This window comes from Oncorhynchus nerka, linkage group LG19 (assembly GCF_034236695.1).
Source record: "Oncorhynchus nerka isolate Pitt River linkage group LG19, Oner_Uvic_2.0, whole genome shotgun sequence".
NCBI lineage: Eukaryota > Metazoa > Chordata > Actinopteri > Salmoniformes > Salmonidae > Oncorhynchus > Oncorhynchus nerka.
This window is the reverse complement of record NC_088414.1, coordinates 34,661,349-34,681,277: the sequence shown is the minus strand read 5'-3', so window position 1 is coordinate 34,681,277 and position 19,929 is coordinate 34,661,349. Positions and strand designations below refer to the sequence as shown.

General features: G+C 42.5%; 1 protein-coding gene, 1 non-coding gene and 1 pseudogene across 2 annotated transcripts in view; 2 read left to right on the top strand and 1 right to left on the bottom strand.

The window, feature by feature from the left end:
* Nucleotides 1-18,676, top strand: part of hif1al2 (hypoxia inducible factor 1 subunit alpha, like 2) — a 35,453-nt gene extending 16,777 nt beyond the window's left edge. Inside the window, exons 2-12 of the mRNA XM_029620951.2 lie at nt 3,046-3,296; nt 3,394-3,533; nt 7,959-8,043; nt 8,130-8,227; nt 8,618-8,793; nt 8,905-9,011; nt 9,111-9,258; nt 9,483-9,640; nt 9,737-9,816; nt 9,941-10,200; nt 10,658-18,676. Of these exons, the coding sequence (XP_029476811.2) occupies nt 3,046-3,296; nt 3,394-3,533; nt 7,959-8,043; nt 8,130-8,227; nt 8,618-8,793; nt 8,905-9,011; nt 9,111-9,258; nt 9,483-9,640; nt 9,737-9,816; nt 9,941-10,200; nt 10,658-11,228 (2,074 nt within the window). The 3' untranslated portion in view covers nt 11,229-18,676. The remainder of the gene's footprint in view (nt 1-3,045; nt 3,297-3,393; nt 3,534-7,958; nt 8,044-8,129; nt 8,228-8,617; nt 8,794-8,904; nt 9,012-9,110; nt 9,259-9,482; nt 9,641-9,736; nt 9,817-9,940; nt 10,201-10,657) is intronic.
* Nucleotides 11,799-11,880, top strand: trnas-gcu (transfer RNA serine (anticodon GCU)). Its single transcript has one exon. It is a non-coding gene; the product is annotated as a tRNA-Ser (tRNA).
* Nucleotides 13,310-16,167, bottom strand: LOC115101456 (endosialin-like; annotated as a pseudogene).
* Nucleotides 18,677-19,929: the final 1,253 nt, after the last annotated feature.

Here is a 19,929-nt window from a genome sequence, read left to right as displayed (position 1 = left end):
ATTAACCTCTACATCACTGGAGGAACAGAGGAGGAGTAGGATAAGGGTACGGCTAAAGGCTAACAGAACTGGACGCCTAGTACGTTCAGAACAGAGAGTAAAAGGAGTAGATTTCTGGGCACGGTAGAATATATTCAAGACATAATGTACAGACAAAGGTATAGTAGGATGTGAATACAGTGGGGGTAAAGCTGTGCATATAGTGATAATGAAAGAGATATTGTCTCTAGAAATAGCATTTAAACCAGGTGATATCACTGCGTGTGTGGGGGGTGGAACTAAATTGTTAGCCGAGGTGTGTTGAGCAGTGCTAGAGGCATGCGTTGCCGGGTGATCATACAAGTCCAGTGCGTGGCTTCAAGCAGCTAGCGGGACGGGGCTAGCAGGCTAACAGGAAGGCCTTATTTTTTATTTTTTTATTTTACCTTTATTTAACCAGGCAAGTCAGTTAAGAACAAATTCTTATTTTCAATGACGGCCTAGGAACAGTGGGTTAACTGCCTTAGAGGGATGACGCGACGGAGGGAAGTCTGTTGTGCCCCCCTCGTGCAGTTACATCAGCGGACGGATCAGCAGGGCTCCGTGTGGTAAACCAGGCCAATTGGCAAAATATGTGGCCGAAGATATATGTCCGAAGGGCCTCTTAAATCAGCCATCCTATGTGCTTAAGATAGCTAGCAGGCCGCAGATTAGCGGCTGTGCGTTCAGGGGTCGTTAGCTGCTATAATTCCAGGTGGAATAAAAAATATAAAAAAATATCATAATAAAAATGTTTATAAAAAAAAAAATTGGTTCAGAGCTTGCGGTAAGAATCTGGAGATAGTCGGACTTATTGTTCTCTAGCTCTGGTTTGAGTCACGCTGTACAGACTGGCGAGAGTTGTCCGGGATAAAGGTAGCTGATGACCGCTAGCAAAGGATAGCTGACTGCTAGCTAGTGGCTTCGGAATGTATTCGATGGGTCACGTAAACCAATAGTCCGTTGTGCTCTAGACATCTAGCATTCAGGGGACGTTAGCTGTGAAGGTCAGAAGGTGAGAAGGTTCAGTGCTTGCGATAGGTATCCGGGGATATGGAGAGAAGAAATAGGTCCGGTATGCTCTGGTTGAATCGTGTTGTCCAAACTGGCGAGAGCTTTCCGAGCTAAGGTTAGCTGATGACAGTTAGCTGGCTAGTTTATGTTGGAGAGATTCCAGTAAGAGGCAAAGAAAAATATGTTAGAGAAAAAGCAGGTCCACACCACATTGGGTGAGGCGGGTTGCAGGAGAGTATTTTGAAGTAAGGGTTTAGAAAAATATAAAAAGATATGCAAAGAAAAATATATATACATTGGACACGACAAGACGAAGGACAAATACAAAGACTGCTACCCATTGTTTGCCTCATTTTTGTATTTTATCTCAAAAACATTGTATGGAATAATAAATTGGCAGGCTCTGTAATCATATCTTTACCTTTCCTCCTCTATCTCTTTCACTCTTCTTCCTATCCAGTCTTCCTCCTCTCCTTCCTCTCCACTCTCTAACAGAAAACATTATGCTAATGTTATCCATGAAAATGTCAAAATATATATTTTCACACTATTTATTATTATCCCAAACCATTAAAATTGTAATCTACAAATAAATATTAAATATTCTCATAATTAATTGTGCATTCATTTAATGTAATCATATTTTCAAAATAGCCTGTCCACTGCATGTTTACATGTGAACGTTTTTTAACCTAGCTACCATGACAGTAGCTGGCTAACCTAGCTAGATAACTTAGTCGACATAGCTAATGTTAGCTAGCATAACCTATTTAAAACCTTATGGCGCAGATCATCTATCTATATAATAAATTGTGACATTTTAACATCACTAGCTAGTATCTCAAACGATTGGAACTTACCTGGCTTGAAAAGACGTTTGTGGTGATGTTGTGGATGAACTTGTCACCTTGTTAGCTTCTGGCCGAGTTTTCCACAGCAGTTTTCTCTAAAACTAGCGGGAGCAGGTAGTTAGTAGAAGAAGAAGAGTGAATGAAGCTGCTATAGCGAGCAGCCCCCTCTGCTGGACGAAACAAGCACAACGCGATTGATAAGTCAACTGGTAGGCTCTGCTGCCCGGTCTTTCTTGCCACGTAAAATATTATTTCACTTTGCAGTCTGTTTTTAATGTATTGTTAAAAACGGGGACATTTCCGGGGACAGGCCACCAAAAACGGGGACTGTCCCCGGAAAACGGGGACGTCTGGTCACCCTATCTATACGTACTATTTTAATAGTAATGTGTTAACAGCCAATGTGTATTATATGACCGTTGCCTCCTGTTTAAGTTTATTGCAATGACGTTTGTTTTGTATTCTAATTATTAGGTGGAAATTGTTAGCTACGATGGTATCTTTAACCTAGCCTAGATTTTAGCCAGCTGCTCTGCAGTGCAAGCTAGCTTGACTTGCTATAAAGGTCGAGAAACAAGTTGAGGAAAATGTAACTAAACAAAACATGTTTTATTATTACCAGAAACAATATATTTATCCTGTCTTGAATGAACAGATCATATTTTGCAATCTTCCAAAATAAAAGTGATCTCTGACAAGAGACAGGCTCTCCTCCAGCTTGAATTAAAAACTCTACACTTTTCAGTTAAGGGGCAAGACTCCGTAAAGATGAAAGATTAAATAAGTCACGTAAACGGGACATAAGTTTCTGAGTGACAGAGTGAGGGCTTTGCATAGGAGCTTTGTTGCGTTTTGTTGTGGGACTAGAAAAAAATGCCTGGAACATAAAAGAAAGCCATCAACCGGTTCCCATGCTTTTAAAAACAATGGTTAGGTTCCAGAACAGTATGGATCACTTTCATTCCAAGTTCTGTTTCTGTTCCTTGAAAAATGTATTTATTTTCCGGTTTTCTGTTCTGTTCCCTGAATCTGTTCCAACCCCTGCTCCTTAGGCCCCCTCACTTCCTGTCTCTCTCTGTAGTTCTCTTTCTTCATTCCTCTCAACTGCATACTATTTTCAGAAATGTTCTCTCTTAATGGTATGACGCTGCTTGTACCACAGGGTGAGTACGGAGCGGCTGCGGGCCCAGTCCCGTGTTGCAGCTAAGAGTAGGAGGGAGAGAGAGAGACGTTTGTTTGGGGAGCTGGCAGCATGGCTACCTCTGCCCTCTGGTCTGACTGGCCACATAGACAAGGCTTCTATCGTCAGACTCACACTGGACTACCTGCGTCTGAGAGTGCTGCTAGACCATCGAGACAATGTCACACCAGAGACCAGGGTCTGCTCTGACACAGTCCACTTCACCATGCACGGTAACAACATACTGTTGGGCTTTTGGAATGTCAAGGCTTTTAGAGTGTTCAAGGGTTTAGAAATATAGTAGAAGGCATTGTCCTCTGTGTTATTTAGGCCGATACCCAATGGCTGGGATTTTCTCTGTGGAGACAGTGCTGGAGTCTGCTGTTGGGGGTTTCATGCTCTTGGTGTCTCAGAACGGCCAAGTTATCTTCACTACAGGGGACATAAGGACACACACTGGCATCAACCAGGTACAGTCATATTATACTGAACAAAAATATAAACACAACATGCAACAATTTCAATGATTTTACAGAGTTACAATTCATATAAGGAAATCAGTCAATTGAAATAAAATCATTAGGCACTAATTTCACATGACTGGGCAGGTGCGTAGAAATGGGTGGGTATGGGAGGGTATAGGCCCAACCAATCAGAATGAGTTTTTCCCCACAAAAGGGCTTTATTACAGACAGAAGTACTGTGGCTTGCGAAACTATTCACCCCCTTTGGCATTTTTCCTATTTTGTTGCCTTACAACCTGGAATTAAAATAGATTTTTGAGGGATTTGTATCATTAGATTTACACAACATGCCTACCACTTTGAATATGCAAAATATTTTTTTTGTGAAACAAACAAGAAAGATAAAAAAACAGAACTTAAGCGTGCATAACTATTTACCCCCCAAAGTCAATACTTTGTAGAGCAACCTTTTGCAGCAATACAGCTGCAAGTCTCTTTGTTGCCTCTCTGATTAATGCCCTCCTTGCCTGGTCTGTAAGTTTTGGTGGGTGGCCCTCTCTTGGCAGGTTTGTTGTGGTGCCATATTCTTTACATACATTTTTTTTTTATTTAATGGTGCTCCGTGGGATGTTCAAAGATTCTTATATTTTTTTATAACCTAACTCTGATCTGTACTTCTCCACAACTTTGTCCCTGACCTGTTTGGCAAGCTCCTTGGTCTTCGTGGTGCCGCTTGCTTGGTGGTGCCACTTGCTTGATGGTGCCCCTTGCTTAGTGGTGTTGCAGACTCTGGGGCCGTTCAGAACAGGTGTATATATACTGAGATCATGTGACAGATTATGTGACACTTAGATTGCACACAGGAGGACTTTATCCTGTTGTAACTCCCCATTCCGTGTCCGGGATCGTTGTCATCATCTGACACTAATTAGCATAACGCAATGGACATAAATATTACTAGAAAATATTCCTATTCATGAAATCACAAGTGAAATATATTGAAACACAGCTTAGCCTTTTGTTAATCACCCTGTCATCTCAGATTTTGAAAATATGCTTTTCAGCCAAAGCAAGACAAGCATTTGTGTAAGTTTATCAATAGCCTAGCAAAGCATTATGTCCAGCTAGCAGTAGGCAACTTGGTCACGAAAATCAGAAAAGCAATCAAATTAAATCGTTTTTAAATCGCTTCGGATGTTTTCACTCACGAGACTCCCAGTTAGATAGCAAATGTTCCTTTTTTCCAAAAAGATTATTTTTGTAGGTGAAATAGCTCCATTTGTTCTTCACTTTTGGCTGAGAAATCTACCGGAAATTGCGGTCACGAAAACGCAGAAAAATATTCAAAATTTGCTCCATAATATCGACAGAAACATGGCAAACGTTGTTTATAATCAATCCTCAAGGTGTTTTTCAAATATCTATTCGATAATATATCAACTGGGACAGTTGGCTTTTCAGCAGGACCGGGAGGAAAAATGGCTACCTCTGTATTTTACGCAAGAATCACTCTGAGAGCCATCAGGTGACCACTTACGCAAACGCTCATTCTTCAACATAAATGCGTGACACTACATCAAAATGCTGTAGACACCTTGGGGAATACGTAGAAAAAGGAATTTGGTTGATAGCCCATTCACTGCTCAATAGGGACGCATCGGAACGCAGAGCTTTCAAAACATGAGTCACTTCCGGATTGGATTTTTCTCAGGCTTTCGCCTGCAATATCAGTTCTGTTATACTCACAGACAATATTTTTACAGTTTTGGAAACTTTAGAGGGTTTTCTATCCTAAGCTGTCAATTATATGCATATTCTAGCATCTTGTCCTGACAAAATAGCCCGTTTACTCTGGGAACGTTATTTTTCCAAAAATGAAAATACTGCCCCCTAGTTACAAGAAGTTATTTAACTTATTATGTGACTTCTGAAGGTAATTGGTTGCACCAGATCTTATTTAGGGGCTTCATAGCAAAGGGGGTGAATACATATGCCAGTTAAAAAATATATATATATATATTTTTTAAACAAGTACATTTTTTAATTTCACTTCACCAATTTTGACTATTTTGTGTATGTCCATTACATGATATCCACATAAAAATCCATTTAAATGCAACAAAATAGGAAAATCGGCAAGGGGGATGAATACATTTGCAAGGCACTGTACTTCTCAGTTTTATCAGCTGTCCGGGTGGCTGGTCTCAGATGATCCCGCAGGTTAAAAAAAGCCGGATGTGGAGCTGGCGTCGTTACACGTGGTCTGTGGTTGTGAGGCCGGTTGGATGTACTGCCAAATTCTCTAAAACGGCTTATGGTAGAGAAATTAACATTACATTCTCTGGCAACAGCTCTGGTGGTCATTCCTGCAGGCAGCATTCCAATTGCACGCTCCTTCAAAATTGAGACATCTGTGGCATTGTTTTGTGTGACAAAACTGCACATTTCAGAGTGGCCTTTTATTGTCCCCATCACAAGGTGCACCTGTGTAATGATCATGCTGTTTAATCAGGTTCTTGATATGCCACACACGTCAGGTGAATGAATTATCTTGTCAAAGGAGAAATTCTCACTACCAGGGATGTAAACACATTTGTGCACCAGATTAGAGAGAAATACGTTTTTTTGTGCATATGGAACGTTTCTAGGATCTTTAATTTCAGTTTATGAAACTTGGGACCAACACTTTACATGTTGTGTTTATATTTTTTGTTCAGTATATGTACATACAGTTGAAGTCGGAAGTTTACATACACTTAGGTTGGAGTCATTAAAACTAGTTTTTCAACTACTCCACAAATTTCTTGTTAACAAACTATAGTTTTGGCAAGTCAGTTAGGACATCTACTTTGTGCATGACACAAGTAATTTTTCCAACAATTGTATACAGACAGATAATTTCACTTATATTTCACTGTATCACAATTCCAGTGGGTCAGAAGTTTACATATACTAAGTTGACTGTGCCTTTTAAACAGCTTGGAAAATTCCAGAAAATTATGTAATGGCTTTAGAAGCTTCTGATAGGCTACTTGACATAATTTGAGTCAATTGGAGGTGTACCTGTGGTTGTATTTCAAGGCCTACCTTCAAACTCAGTGCCTCTTTGCTTGACATCATGGGAAAATCAAAAGAAATCAGCCAAGACCTCAGAAAAAAAATTGTAGACCTCCAAAAGTCTGGTTCATCCCTGGGAGCAATTTCCAATCGCCATGGTTCATCTGTACAAACAATCGTACGCAACTATAAACACCATGGGACCATGCAGCCGTCATACCACTCAGGAAGGAGACGCGTTCTGTCTCCTAGAGATGAACGTACTTTGGTGCGAAAAGTGCAAATCAATCCCAGAACAACAGCAAAGAACCTTGTGAATATGCTGGAGGAAACAGGTACAAAAGTATCTGTAAAACGAGTAAAACAAGGCCTATATCGACAAAACCTGATAGGCCGCTCAGCAAGGAAGAAGCCACTGCTCCGAAATCATCATAAAAAAGCCAGCCTACGGTTTGCAACTGCACATGGGGACAAAGATCGTACTTTTTGGAGAAATGTCCTCTGGTCTGATGAAACAAAAATAGAATTGTTTGGCCATAATGACCATCGTTATGTTTGGAGGCAAAAGGGGAAGCCTCGCAAGCCGAAGAACACCATCCCAACCGTGATGCACGGGGTGGCAGCATCATGTTGTTGGGGTAGTTTGCTGCAGGAGGGACTGGTGCACTTCACAAAATGGATGGCATCATGAGGGTGGACAATTATGTGGATATATTGAAGCAACATCTCAAGACATCAGTCAGGAAGTTCAAGCTTGGTTGCAAATGGGTCTTCCAAATGGACAATGACCCCAATCATACTTCCAAAGTTGTGGCAAAATGGCTTAAGGACAACAAAGTCAAGGTATTGGGGTGGCCATCACAAAGCCCTGACCTCAATCCTATAGAACATTTGTGGGCAGAACTGAAAAAGCATGTGTTGAGCAAGGAGGCCTACAAACCTGACCCCATTACACCAGCTCTGTCAGGGCCAAAATTCACCCAACTTATTGTGGGAAGGTTGTGGAAGGCTACCCAAGTTAAACAATTTAAAGTCAATGCTACCAAATACTAATTGAGTGTATGTAAACTTCTGACCCACTGGGAATGTGATGAAAGAAATAAAAGCTGAAATAAATTATTCTCTCTACTATTATTCTGACATTTCACATTCTTAAAATAAAGTTGTGATCCTAACTGACCTAAGACCATTTTTACTAGGATTAAATGTCATGAATTGTGAAAAACTGAGTTTAAATGTATTTGGCTAAGGTGTATGTAAACTTCCGACTTCAACTGTATGTTGAGTGTTCATATTGTACTGGAACTGAAGGCAAAACAGATGGAAAACAAAAAATATTTTTCTAAACATCAAATGTTTTCATGTCACGTGTAGATGGATCTGATTGGTAGGAGTCTCTTTGACTTCATGCACCACTCTGACCAGAGGGAAGTCAGAGATATCCTCTCAAAAATGATAGGTAAAGGGGACTTCACATATTTTAAACAAGATATTAGTTAGCAAAGAGGCATATTGTTTATCTTCTGTATCGTGTCTTTCTATCAGCTACTGAGAGACAACAGCAGTGTGACTTCCTCCTCCGTGTGAAGAGCACTCTGACTTCTCAGGGTCGAGCTGTCAACCAAAGACACACACGATGGAAGGCCAGTACTTCATACTAGTTTGAAGCAGAGTGTTAACATGTTGAAGGCCAGTACTTCATGCTAGTTTGAAGCAGAGTGTTAACATGTTGAAGGCCAGTACTTCATGCTAGTTTGAAGCAGAGTGTTAACATGTTGAAGGCCAGTACTTCATGCTAGTTTGAAGCAGAGTGTTAACATGTTGAAGGCCAGTACTTCATGCTAGTTTGAAGCAGAGTATTAACATGTTGAAGGCCAGTACTTCATGCTAGTTTAAAGCAGAGTATTAACATGTTGAAGGCCAGTACTTCATGCTAGTTTGAAGCAGAGTATTAACATGTTGAGTTTTATTCTTCTCTGTTGTAGAAATACAAACTTCACTTTCTCTTTTCTCTCTGTCTCTCACACACACAGGTGATTCATTGCGTTGGGGTTAAGAAACAATCTCACCTTCCAGAGTCAGCCTGTCTTGTCCTAATGTGCCGACCCTTACCCATCTCACAATGCATCATCAGGGATGCCAGCTTGAATCGCAAGACCTTCCTGAGCGGACATCACCCGGACATGAGGTTCACCTACTGCCATTCGGGGTACAGTCACTAACTCAACACTCATCTGGTGACGCTAATGAAACGAGACGAGTAATACAAGCATATTACATAATACTTGTCATACTGTTTTTCATGTGATTTTGTTTCTAGTGTCAAGGAGCTGACTGGATATACAGAAACAGAACTTCTGGGCCAGTCTGTGTATCAGTATTACCACACATCTGACTGCCAGCACATTCACAAAGCACACCAGAGCTGTGAGTTACCTCGAATTATGAGGTGTATATAAATATTGTTAATATCACTAGTATGTTCTGACCATGTTAAATTGATATGTGATCATGTGTCTGGGACAGTGCTCTCTAAGGGACAGGCTACCATGGGCAGGTACCGTCTGCTGCTGAAAGGTGGTGGGTATGTGTGGGCAGAGACGGATGCATCGGTGGTGTACAACAACCGGACTGGGCAGCCCCAGAGTGTCGTCTGCATCAACTACATTCTAAGGTGAGAAGTGATGTTGGGGTCGGGGTCCAATGAAAGCATCTAATGAAATGACAACTCTTACCAAGACTGTGTGGATAGGAAGTTGGTTAGACTAGATATCTGTTCAGCTGTTTACAAGTAAAATCCCTTGTTCCTTGTGCTACCAAGTTGTATGCACCGTATCTGGTGTAAAGATATCTTCTCTGTCCTTTTTCCGTTTGCCCTATCTCGTTGTCTCACCACAGTGAGGTGGAGCTACCAGAGATGGTGTTCTCACTGCAGCAAACAGAACCTTTACTGAGGCCCTGTTACTCTGATCTCGTGGGGCCCATCCTGCAGAATGAGACCTATCCTGCAGCAGAGACAGCTGTTCATCTACGCAACACAAAAATACCAACTCCAGGTCTGTCCCTTTAGCTGACGATTATTTGCATCTAACCGAAGAGGTGGTAAGAGACTTGTGGCATTGAATTGTTACGTTCCTCCCAAACTGATCTAGAAAACAACAACGAGATCCAAACCTATGAGGGATATTCAGAGCTCAACCGAGAGGATCAAATGAACATTAACTCACTCTCTGTAAGTAGGCCTATCTCTTTGCTCACGGGTAAAACCTGGGCTGAAATTGGTAGCATGGTGGACTTTTTCAATCCATGGTGGACTTTTTCAATCCCTTTTTTAATTGCATATTTCCTCCCTGCAGGAACTATGTGAGCTGGACCTGGATTCGTTGGCTCCATACATACCCATGGATGGAGAAGACTTCCTCCTCACTCCAGTTTTAGATGGGATCTTGGCCATGATAGAAGGTCCTGTTCTTCCACCTGGTTTGGAAGGCCATTGTTCCTTGGGGAAGTCCCCTATATCTGCTGGTTCTTTCACCACACATCAAATGAAAACCTTGCAGATAGAGCCCTCCTGTGACTCAGGGGTGTCACATACAGTCAAAGAGTCAGAGTTCGGGTAAGCACCACTGTGTGTGGGCACAAGCTTCTAGTCTCAGTCAATAGGTATACTGTTAAGGTATAAGCAAGTCCTGGTATCGATATTAGCATTTTTGCCGCATTATGTTACAATCATCTATTAAGTGACTTTGTTGAGCTTCACAATCAATTTGAGATACTTTCAGACATGATGCGTGAAAAATGCTAATATCGATACCAGGACATGGATGAGATTTTTGCCACATGCTCCAACTCTGGAAACAATGCCAGGGAAACTAAACCAAATAATGGATTGCTGTCAAGGTGAAGACACCATTTTGTCATTTGGGTGAACTGTTCCTTTAACCGTTCATCAGTGGCATAATTGTTGCTGATTGTTTTCTTTGGATATAGGGAATCATACCGTCATATCCTTGTCTCATTGTTGGCCATTTCAGATGTTTCTTGGTCCTATATAACATCTGCTCTTTCTCCAGGGACCATATGAAGTCAGTCTATAGAGGAGGCAGTGCTGTATTCAAGGAGGGCCCTGACCATGCCGGATTGGAGGGCCTTGTCCCGAACGAACAGTGGAGTGAGAAACACAAGTCCTGTAGACATCCACAGGCACTTATGGCTGCTGCTGCTAGGCTGCCTTACCGGACCGTGGAATATTTCCCCATTCACCCACAAGATGGATCCACTTGCTTGTGTGGATCACCATCAAGGCAAGTGTTGTGGAAATACACACAGCAGCCCAAAATCCCAAGCACAGGCCCTCAGCCACCTTCCAATCATATAGACGAGATGTCAACATGCCATGTTCCTTTCAGCCTGCCAGTACTGAGCAGGCTGGACTGTGAGGTCACACTGGGGCCAACCAGCTGCCTGCTTCAGGGGTCAGAGATCACCTCCTTCCTGGACCAGGCCCCCTCCAGATTCTTACACATGATAACATGGGGCATAAATCAGCTCTCCACCCAATATGCCCATCCTTGTTACGCACCCAGATCAGCTATTGAAGTCAGCTCTGGCACATCGACATCATATGCTGAATGGATAACATGAACTTGATTATCCCACGAATTGTGCCAATCTCTCCTGAACTAGGCCTATATGGTTACTTTTACTGGCAATTTAACTAACAAATGTGGATGCATAGCCTAGTTATTAAATACAGCACTTAATTACAATGATCAATATTAAAACTGTTGTCTTTGTTTTGTTTACTGTACAGTGCCCATACAAGTTACAATCTATTTGAGTTTTTCTTATCCACTCGGATTCTGCAGGCAAAAACTGCCATATATAGCTAGCTCTGTTATACAAAGATTCTCTGCTGTTTTTAAACCCCACTCCATGGTGAAAGTTTCGGTGAAGGAAGTTTATGATGAACCTTTTTTCACCATGGAGGGGCGTTTAGTCCGCTACGATCGCAACTGTCTGGGAAATGGGAACTGATCCCACCTCATGTTGTATAAATCCAAAGCAATTAAACGTAGTTTTGGAATGGTATATTCACTACAGTAGTAAACTGGTGCAAATAAATCGAAAAGCAAAGCATAATAGCAAATTATTAACACGCATAAAATTCTTTTCTGCGGATAAATATAGATATTTTCCGCAGATATTCCAACCGACGAGGTGGCCGAGTGGTTAAGGCGATGGACTGCTAATCCATTGTGCTCTGCACGCGTGGGTTCGAATCCCATCCTCGTCGACATTTACATTTTTCTCCATTACTTTTGCAAGTGTTGCGATGATCTATTAGTCTTTACAAGAATAACGGCGAATTATGAATAATAAGAGTATTTGTATTATAAAGCAAGACAAGTGAAGGCTTTATACAACCTGTTCATATAGTACTCTAAATCCTTGCCTACTATAACCATTCTAAATGTCCATTTAATGCAGATATCCGTATAATACGGTATTCATAGGAAGTGTTACCAAAATTAGGAAAAAGAAGAATATGGATATGATAACCTATTATAGCACTATTATGTATAGGCTGAATAAAAGTCCTGATGATTGTGTTTATGTTTAATCTTAAATGTTTAGAAGACACCCACATTATTTTGTTAGTGAAAGTGATACAGTTTTTAATCTGTATGTCACAGTAGAAAACATGGAAATAGTCCTATTTTACAAATGTAGGCCTAGACCCTAACTGCGTGGGGGCGCTATTACCCAATAAAAGGCAAAAGGAGGCAGATTTAACTATTTCTCTTGGTGTTAGGTATAGAGAAATTGTAACGGACTATTTTTGTAGCCACTAAAACAAGCTGACCAGACCTCACGCGCGCGTGCGTCCGCGTGTGCCATCGCGCGTATGTTGATTTTGGCCCCCCACACCAGACCAACTATATTTAACTTGGGGACAGGTCGAAAAGCATTCAACATTTATGGCAATTTAGCTAGCTAGTTTATTGTTACTAGGTAATTTGCCCTGGAATATAAACATTGGGTTGTTATTTTACCTAAAATGCACAAGACAATTAATCCACAGATTAAAGGGTAAAAATGTGTTTTCTAATAATCTCTCCTTCTTCAGGCTTCTTCTTTGGACTTCATATGGTGGTTGGCAACCAATTTAAGGTGCATTACCACTATAGACTGGTGTGTGGAGCTTAGTTCATCTTTCAATCACCCACGTGGGTATATGCTCCGAGAGCAGTGTGGGTGCAATGATTGAATAACATGTATGTGTACATTTGGTTCGTTGGACAAAGCCTATGGAGAAATGAATGGCGTTTTTGTAAGGTTTTTGGATAAACACTGAAAATAAGGTTGGCGGTAAACACAGACTTAGGAGATCTTATGATACATTTTGTTCCATGTGATCATTTTCATCAGCCAACTTCACTTTTTATGAATGTCGAAGCATATATGTTACAAAGAAAAGCACTTAAAGGCTTCATAAATCATAAAGGACATGTTAACTGACTGATATTATCTCATAGAACAACAAAATATAAGATCTCCTAAGCCTAGACCTTATATTTGGTGTTTATCCCCGAAACCCTATTCTTTCCCCATTCCTTTTCCCCATAGATATGGCTGAACAAACCAGATGGAACTCTGGTTTAGGACTACAAGCTGGCTCGCTCTATTCATCATCGTTTTCACGGCATGAGGTGTGTCAGTCAAACAATACAGAAATGGTTTATTGATTTTTATTCAAATCCAATGCATACTCAGTGCAACGAATCTAGAAGGACATAATTCAATTTAGGCCTAACTAACAAAAGTGGGTACACATTACAAAAGGCAACACATTCAAATATTCTGCAATTGGAGCATTTTGCTTGCACATGTTTCTTCTCAATAAATGTTATGGGCTTGTTTCTCATCTAGGTTTCTTAAATTAATACTCTGAAGTTTATTCTGTTGATTATCAGTAACCTCAATAACGAGGTCTACAATACACTTTAGCACCTGCTAAATTAATAATTGTTTAAGACATTTTTCTGATCGTGGCGAAATAAGCACTAGCAGTGAAATATGAACCCCTTCCTCTCGATAAAGTCATCTCCCCTGTCTTCAGAAGCACTAGCAGTGAAATATGAACCCCTTCCTCTCGATAAAGTCATCTCCCCTGTCTTCAGAAGCACTAGCAGTGAAATATGAACCCCTTCCTCTCGATAAAGTCATCTCCCCTTCAGAAGCATTTATCAGATCTTTACAACACCTAACAAAACAGCACTTCATTTATGTTGTCATAATTAATAAGCACTATTTGTAGATTAACTTCAGACAGAGACACTAGAATGTTCCGCAGGAGTATGCAGGGGTTCAGTTTCACTGTGATAGCAGCAGAGGCCATCAGATGGGTGGTCTGGATCCTGTTCTTTATTTAACCCTTTATTCATCCCCCCCCTATTCAGAACTGTTCATTAAAAAGTCAGTATGCCCTCTATTGGTCAAGCAGGAGATTTCGCCTTGTTCTTGTTCTCTGATTTGGAGGTGACGATCCAGCGGTAACAGTCAGTGATTCTCTTGTTTTGTTCTACAGCACAGCTAGTGCAGTACACAATGCCCAGAGCCAGCATCACCACAATGAAAACACACAGGGGCACCAGGAGTGCTACGAGAAGCCAGCTCTTGTCCTGCTTCCTTTTGCCCTTACTGTCAGGCCGCTCTGCCCCTAATGCGAATGATGTTGTTTGGGCTGGAAGTGGGACTCTGAGTGTGATGGTGGGGGTGGTGGCGGCCTTAATCTCAGAGTTACTGTCTGGGGTTTCTACCACTCTCCCAGCCCCCCTGTCATTCTGGACTGCTGGGTGGTGGCTGTCACTAACGCTGGGCACCACTGAGGGATCACCTGCTTGGCTTTGAGTGACATCATCTTCCTGAGAGGATGAGCTGGGCAAGGGTGTGACAGTGTTCTGAGCGGGCTTTCTCCGTGTGAGAACATCCCAGTGTGAGTTATGGTCATTCGACGGCCTGTGTGGAACCGGCATAGAGGCTGTCTTCTCAGTAGGAAGCCTCTCAAGGCTGGTCTGCTCTGTCAGCCACTCCAAAGCTGTGGTGTCGGTAACCCAGTCTGGGAATTCGGGGACCCAGGAGAAAGAGGTTTGGTAGGATGAGGTAGCTGTGGATGAATACTCATGTTCACCCTCTGGAATGGCCATACAGGAATACTGGTCTGACTGCAGCTCGTACCCTGCCTCACAATAGCACTCAAACCCACCAACATAGTTGAGACACTTCTGGTGGCAGCTTGTGGAGATCTGACAATCATCGATGTCCTGGCATAAGCCTGGATCATCGGGCAGCTCAGTGAAGCCTTGGCGGCAGTGGCAGGCATAGGAACCAGGGGTGTTCTCACATCTGTGTGCACAGCTGCTGGAATCTTTGCATTCATCGACATCCACACATTCTCCGTCTTCATCAGGCTCGTAGCCCTCATTGCAGCGACACTCAAATGTCCCAGGAGCATTTACACAGATATGAGGGCAGGGCGCCTGCAGACACTCATCAACATCCAGGCAGTTGCGTCCACCAGGTGCCAACAGGTAACCATTTGGACATTTGCAGCGGAAACCTTTAGTATTCTCTTCACAGTCAAACTCACAGTTGGCCGTGCCACAGGAATGGTTCGGCTGGCAGGTCTGGCCGTCCTCTGCCAGTGTGAAGCCTTCAGAACACTCACAGTAATAGTGTGTGTCAGCATTCTGACAGAAATGCTCACAGCCACCATTTTCCTCTTCACACCAGTCCTGGGGGCCATCAGAGCAGAGGGGGGCATCCTTTGACCAGCCCACACTCCCATCCTCCCTCAGCATGCAAAGAACAGACTGTTCTCTAAGCTGTCTTCATTATCTGGGCAGGGCAAGGTGGCTACTGAACCAAAGGGGATGTGAGTGAGGATGGTGCTGAGCAGGTTGAAAGGGGTGGTATACAGTGCAGGTCCCCCTCCCTCACTCTTCAGAGAAGGGCACATCCCCCGGTAGTTGTAGTGACACATGAATCCATCTACAGCCAGTGAGCAGGAGCCATCCAGCCATTTGAAGTTGTCGTGCTGCTCCCGGGTGTCAGCAGCAGTGTTGACGCTTATGACGACACAGCGGGGTGCGGCACAGGTACTAGGTGAGTCCGCTCTCAGCCAGTTTCTGTACTGGGTGTCCTGTTCACCTGTGATCCATTGGAATCCCCTGAGTGGGCGTGTGGCAGAGCACTGCCTGGGCTGGCGATGGAGCCCAATCCACAGTCTGACCCTGGCCCGAGGGCCGCGCTGCTCCACCGACGAAAGGAGCTCATGGACCATAGCCGCTTCCTCAGAACTCTTTAGGGTTGCCAGGGAACCACGTTTGTCCTTGCAGAACCTTGCAGATTCCCGAAAAGTCTTACGTTGGAAATAGACGGCGTAGCAGCCATCTGCAGTGCAGAGGGCATCTTGTTCCTGCAGCTCTTGTCCCAGAGTCCAGGGAGGCCAGCAGGCACACAAGACTGCCAGAAGAGCACAGGAGCGCAAGGCACAGCTCATCTTCCCCATCTGTACCATTGTCTTTTCTCACCTAACTACACCTCTCTCTAAGTAATACTTTTTTTCTTTCTGCTTTTTTTTCAATACTCCACAACTTTTCCCCAAACAAAACTATTCTCTTACATTTAGTCAGAGGCCTTTCTCCTGAGCTCCCTGCTGGTCTACCTCTGCCTTGGTAGCAGCATTCTAACTGATCTGCAGGAGAAAGAAAAGAGACGGGAGGGAGGGGAGAAAGAAAGAAGGAGGGTATGTAAAGGAAAAAGGATTGTGTGTTTTTGGAAGAGGGGCTGGGTAATGACTGACTGTGTGGAGGAGGGGGGGGGCTGCTGTGCTGGACGATGGTTTTCTCTTGTGCCGTATGGTTTTCATAACTTTAAGGGAATGACTCGCAACCCTGCTACCAACCACCCCCCACCACAACAATTTCTTCAGCTCCAGCCACAATAATGGAAACTGATTCATTTTCCCAGTTTCTCAGGCGGATAAAGAGTGGAGACTGTCAAAACTTATAATTGTTTTTGTTCTAATGACCGATCTTTCCTACAGTCTAGTCGTTTCCATTCTCTTTCTGATGTATATTCAACCGTGAAAACCAACCATCTCAGGTATTGAATTCCATGTCCAGATTCTCGTAAAAAAATTGTCTCCCTTTTTCAAATGTCTGTTGGCTTTTACGTTTAGAGAGTTTACACGTGGCTGGATTTATCCCCCCCCCACAAAAAAAAACCTAATATGATGAATAGATGTTCATTCTTGACACACTCATGATGCCTCGAAATGTGAAACATTGGTACAGTGTTGGATGATTGGGTCAAGATGTGTGACTACGCAGGTTTACATAATCTGTGGGAAATGGAAAGTATGCAGACAAATAGTTTGTGTGCAGAGCTTTTTAGGGTCAGGATGAAAAGGAGCAAGAGAGTTCACAGTGGCGTTACCAATACCACTGTACCAGTTTACAGGTTATCCAACAGTCACAGAGTTCAAGCAATGGCTGTTTTTCTTCTCTTTGTCTATTTTCCAACCGTCTCTAAATGAAGTCCACCTTTGGTTTCCAATACTGTGGGACTCACTACTGCATCACTGTCACATCAGGTATTAGCCTGATATTTTTGACCATCCCTGGGGCAAAATACAGTATGTTTCAAACAGTCTGAAATCGTACTGGTCTTTTCCAAGTCAAACAATTCTGGTTCAGGACAATATCCTTCCAGATGGCTACCAGATCGTATTTTCCATAATGCTAGTAGGCTAGATACAGTACCGTGCCAAGGGCTTAGTATAATACACATAGAAGAATATGTCTTTCCTGCTGTTGACATCTGGGTGAATTTGTATTGTGGGTTATTTCAGGCACATGACCTTCTGAGACGCCACAGATGTCAAAAAACACTTAACAGATCAGTATCAAAACACTGTTTGAATATCTGTTTTTTTTTGGTCATCATTTCATCTTCATTTTGGAATGACCAATGTGAAGGTCCGGTTAGCCCTTGTCTGTTGACGTAGTGATAGGAAACTGATCAATACCTTGTCTGCTCCTCCAATCACTGAGTGTTTAGGCCTACAATACAGTGTCTGCTCCTCCAATCACTGAGTGTTTAGGCCTATGCCTACATACTCATTGAGGTCATCTGGGGCATCAGCCCAGTGAGTTCCAGATGTCTATCAGATTGACCTGCTCTGCTGGATTGAGTTTCAGTGCAAACAAATAGGAAACTTGAGCCTTATGAGGTCACTTCCTGCTCCAGGTCAACTCTGCAGAGCTTATCGAGCATGCATTCCTTTTAATCTCTTTTTTTTTGTTGTGTTTTTTTGTTCACAAGTTCTTTTCTTGATTGTTTTATAAATGAATACATCCATTCTGCAGCTTGAGCTGCCCACACCTGGTGTTGATGAACACATGACCAAAAAAACTAATAACTTACTCATAATAAGTGAATGATAACTAAATAAATAATGTTTGTTAGCTTGACTATCACTGATTTGGCAACACTGAATCATATATCTTTACATAGTTTGAAACTGTGAGTGCAGCTTTAATTGAAGTTATCCTAACACTGGCTGTCAGAGGAAGGCCTTAGATATTGTCAAAGACTCCAGTCACCCTAGTCATAGACTGTTCTCTCTGCTACTGCACGGCATGCGGTACAGGAGCGACAAGTCTAGGTCCAAGAGGCTTATAAACAGCTTCTACCCCCAAGCCATAAGACTCCTGAACACCTAATCAAATGGCTACCCAGACTATTTGCATTACCCCCCCCCCCTCTTTTACACTGCTGCTACTCTCTGTTATTATCTATGCATAGTCACTTTAATAACTCTACCTACATGTACATATCACCTCAATTACCTCGACTAACCGGTGCTCCTGCCCATTGACTCTGTACCGGTACCCCCTGTAAATAGCCTCGCTATGGTTGTTTTACTGCTGCTCTTTAATTATTTGTTACTTTTATTTGTTACTTTTTTGTTGTTGTATTTTTCTGAAAACTGCATTTGGTAAAAATAAAATTTGATTCGATTATTCTGTTCTTTGGGATTTGTTTAGCTTGGCTGACATGGAGCTCATAATTCACAAGGTCAGCAGCATGTATTCCTGTTATGTAATATCAGTGATCCAGAACCAGCTATGTTTGAACTGTTGAACACGGAGCCAAGTAACAGAAGTAACAGGACTCAAATGCGCTATGGTTTGTGTGAATAAAACCCAACACGGTGGTTGATTTTTTACATTCATTCTGTATTTTGTAAACTTGTGTGAACAGTGTGTGAAGAGAACGTTTTGTTCTTTTTTAGTCACAAGAAAGACTTGTTTCTCCCCAAACTAAGGCTTGGATCAATCTATGAATTAGCTAGCCAACCAATAGGAATGGTAAAACAATAAAGCCACTGAGAGCAGACCTCTGCCCAAGTACACACCAGACTAGACTATTTATCTATACCCATCTGGGACACTGACCAAAAATGAAGGGGTGTCCAGCTCCACATCTTTCCTCCTGACCTTACCGTTGCTGTAGCAGCAGGGAGGACACCAGGACTTTATAAATCTGACCAGCTCTCAGACAGAGCCCAGAGACCCACGGGGACCTCTCTGGTGTTGCTCTCAGACAGAGGGAAGAAAGATTGTCTGTGGCAGGAAGAGAGTCTTGTGGTAGGGATTGCTCTTTCTTCCTCTCTTTCTCACACCATTTCTCCCTCTCTTATTCTCTCTCTTTCTCCCACTCTTTCTTCCTCTTCTTTTCCTTCTCTTTCTCCCTCTCTTTTCCCCTCTCTTTCTCCCTCTTCTTTTCCTTCTCTTTCTCCCTCTCTTTCTCCCTCTCTTTTCCCCTCTCTTTCTCCCTCTATTTCTCCTTCTTTCTCCCTCTATTTCTCCTTCTTTCTCCCTTTCTTTCTCCTTCTCTTTCTCCCTCTATTTTTCCTTCTTTCTCCCTCTCTTTCTCCATCTATTTCTCCCTCTATTTCTCCTTCTTTCTCCCTCTCTTTCTCCCTCTATTTCTCCTTCTTTCTCCCTCTCTTTTTCCCTTTCTTTCTCCCTTTTGTTTCCCTCTCCTTCTCCCTCTCTTTCTCACTTTATTTCTCCCTCTCTTTCTCCGTTTCTTACTCTGCCTGGCTTTCCAATTAGTCTGCATGAGAGTCTCAGACACGTTAGCCCCTCCTGCTTCCAAAGAGCCAAAATCCAGCCTTCACCGTTTTCAGTGAGGAGTTCTGGAGTTGCATGATGGAATTGCAATAGATAGAACAGACATGGTTCTATATATTCCATTCTATATATTCCAC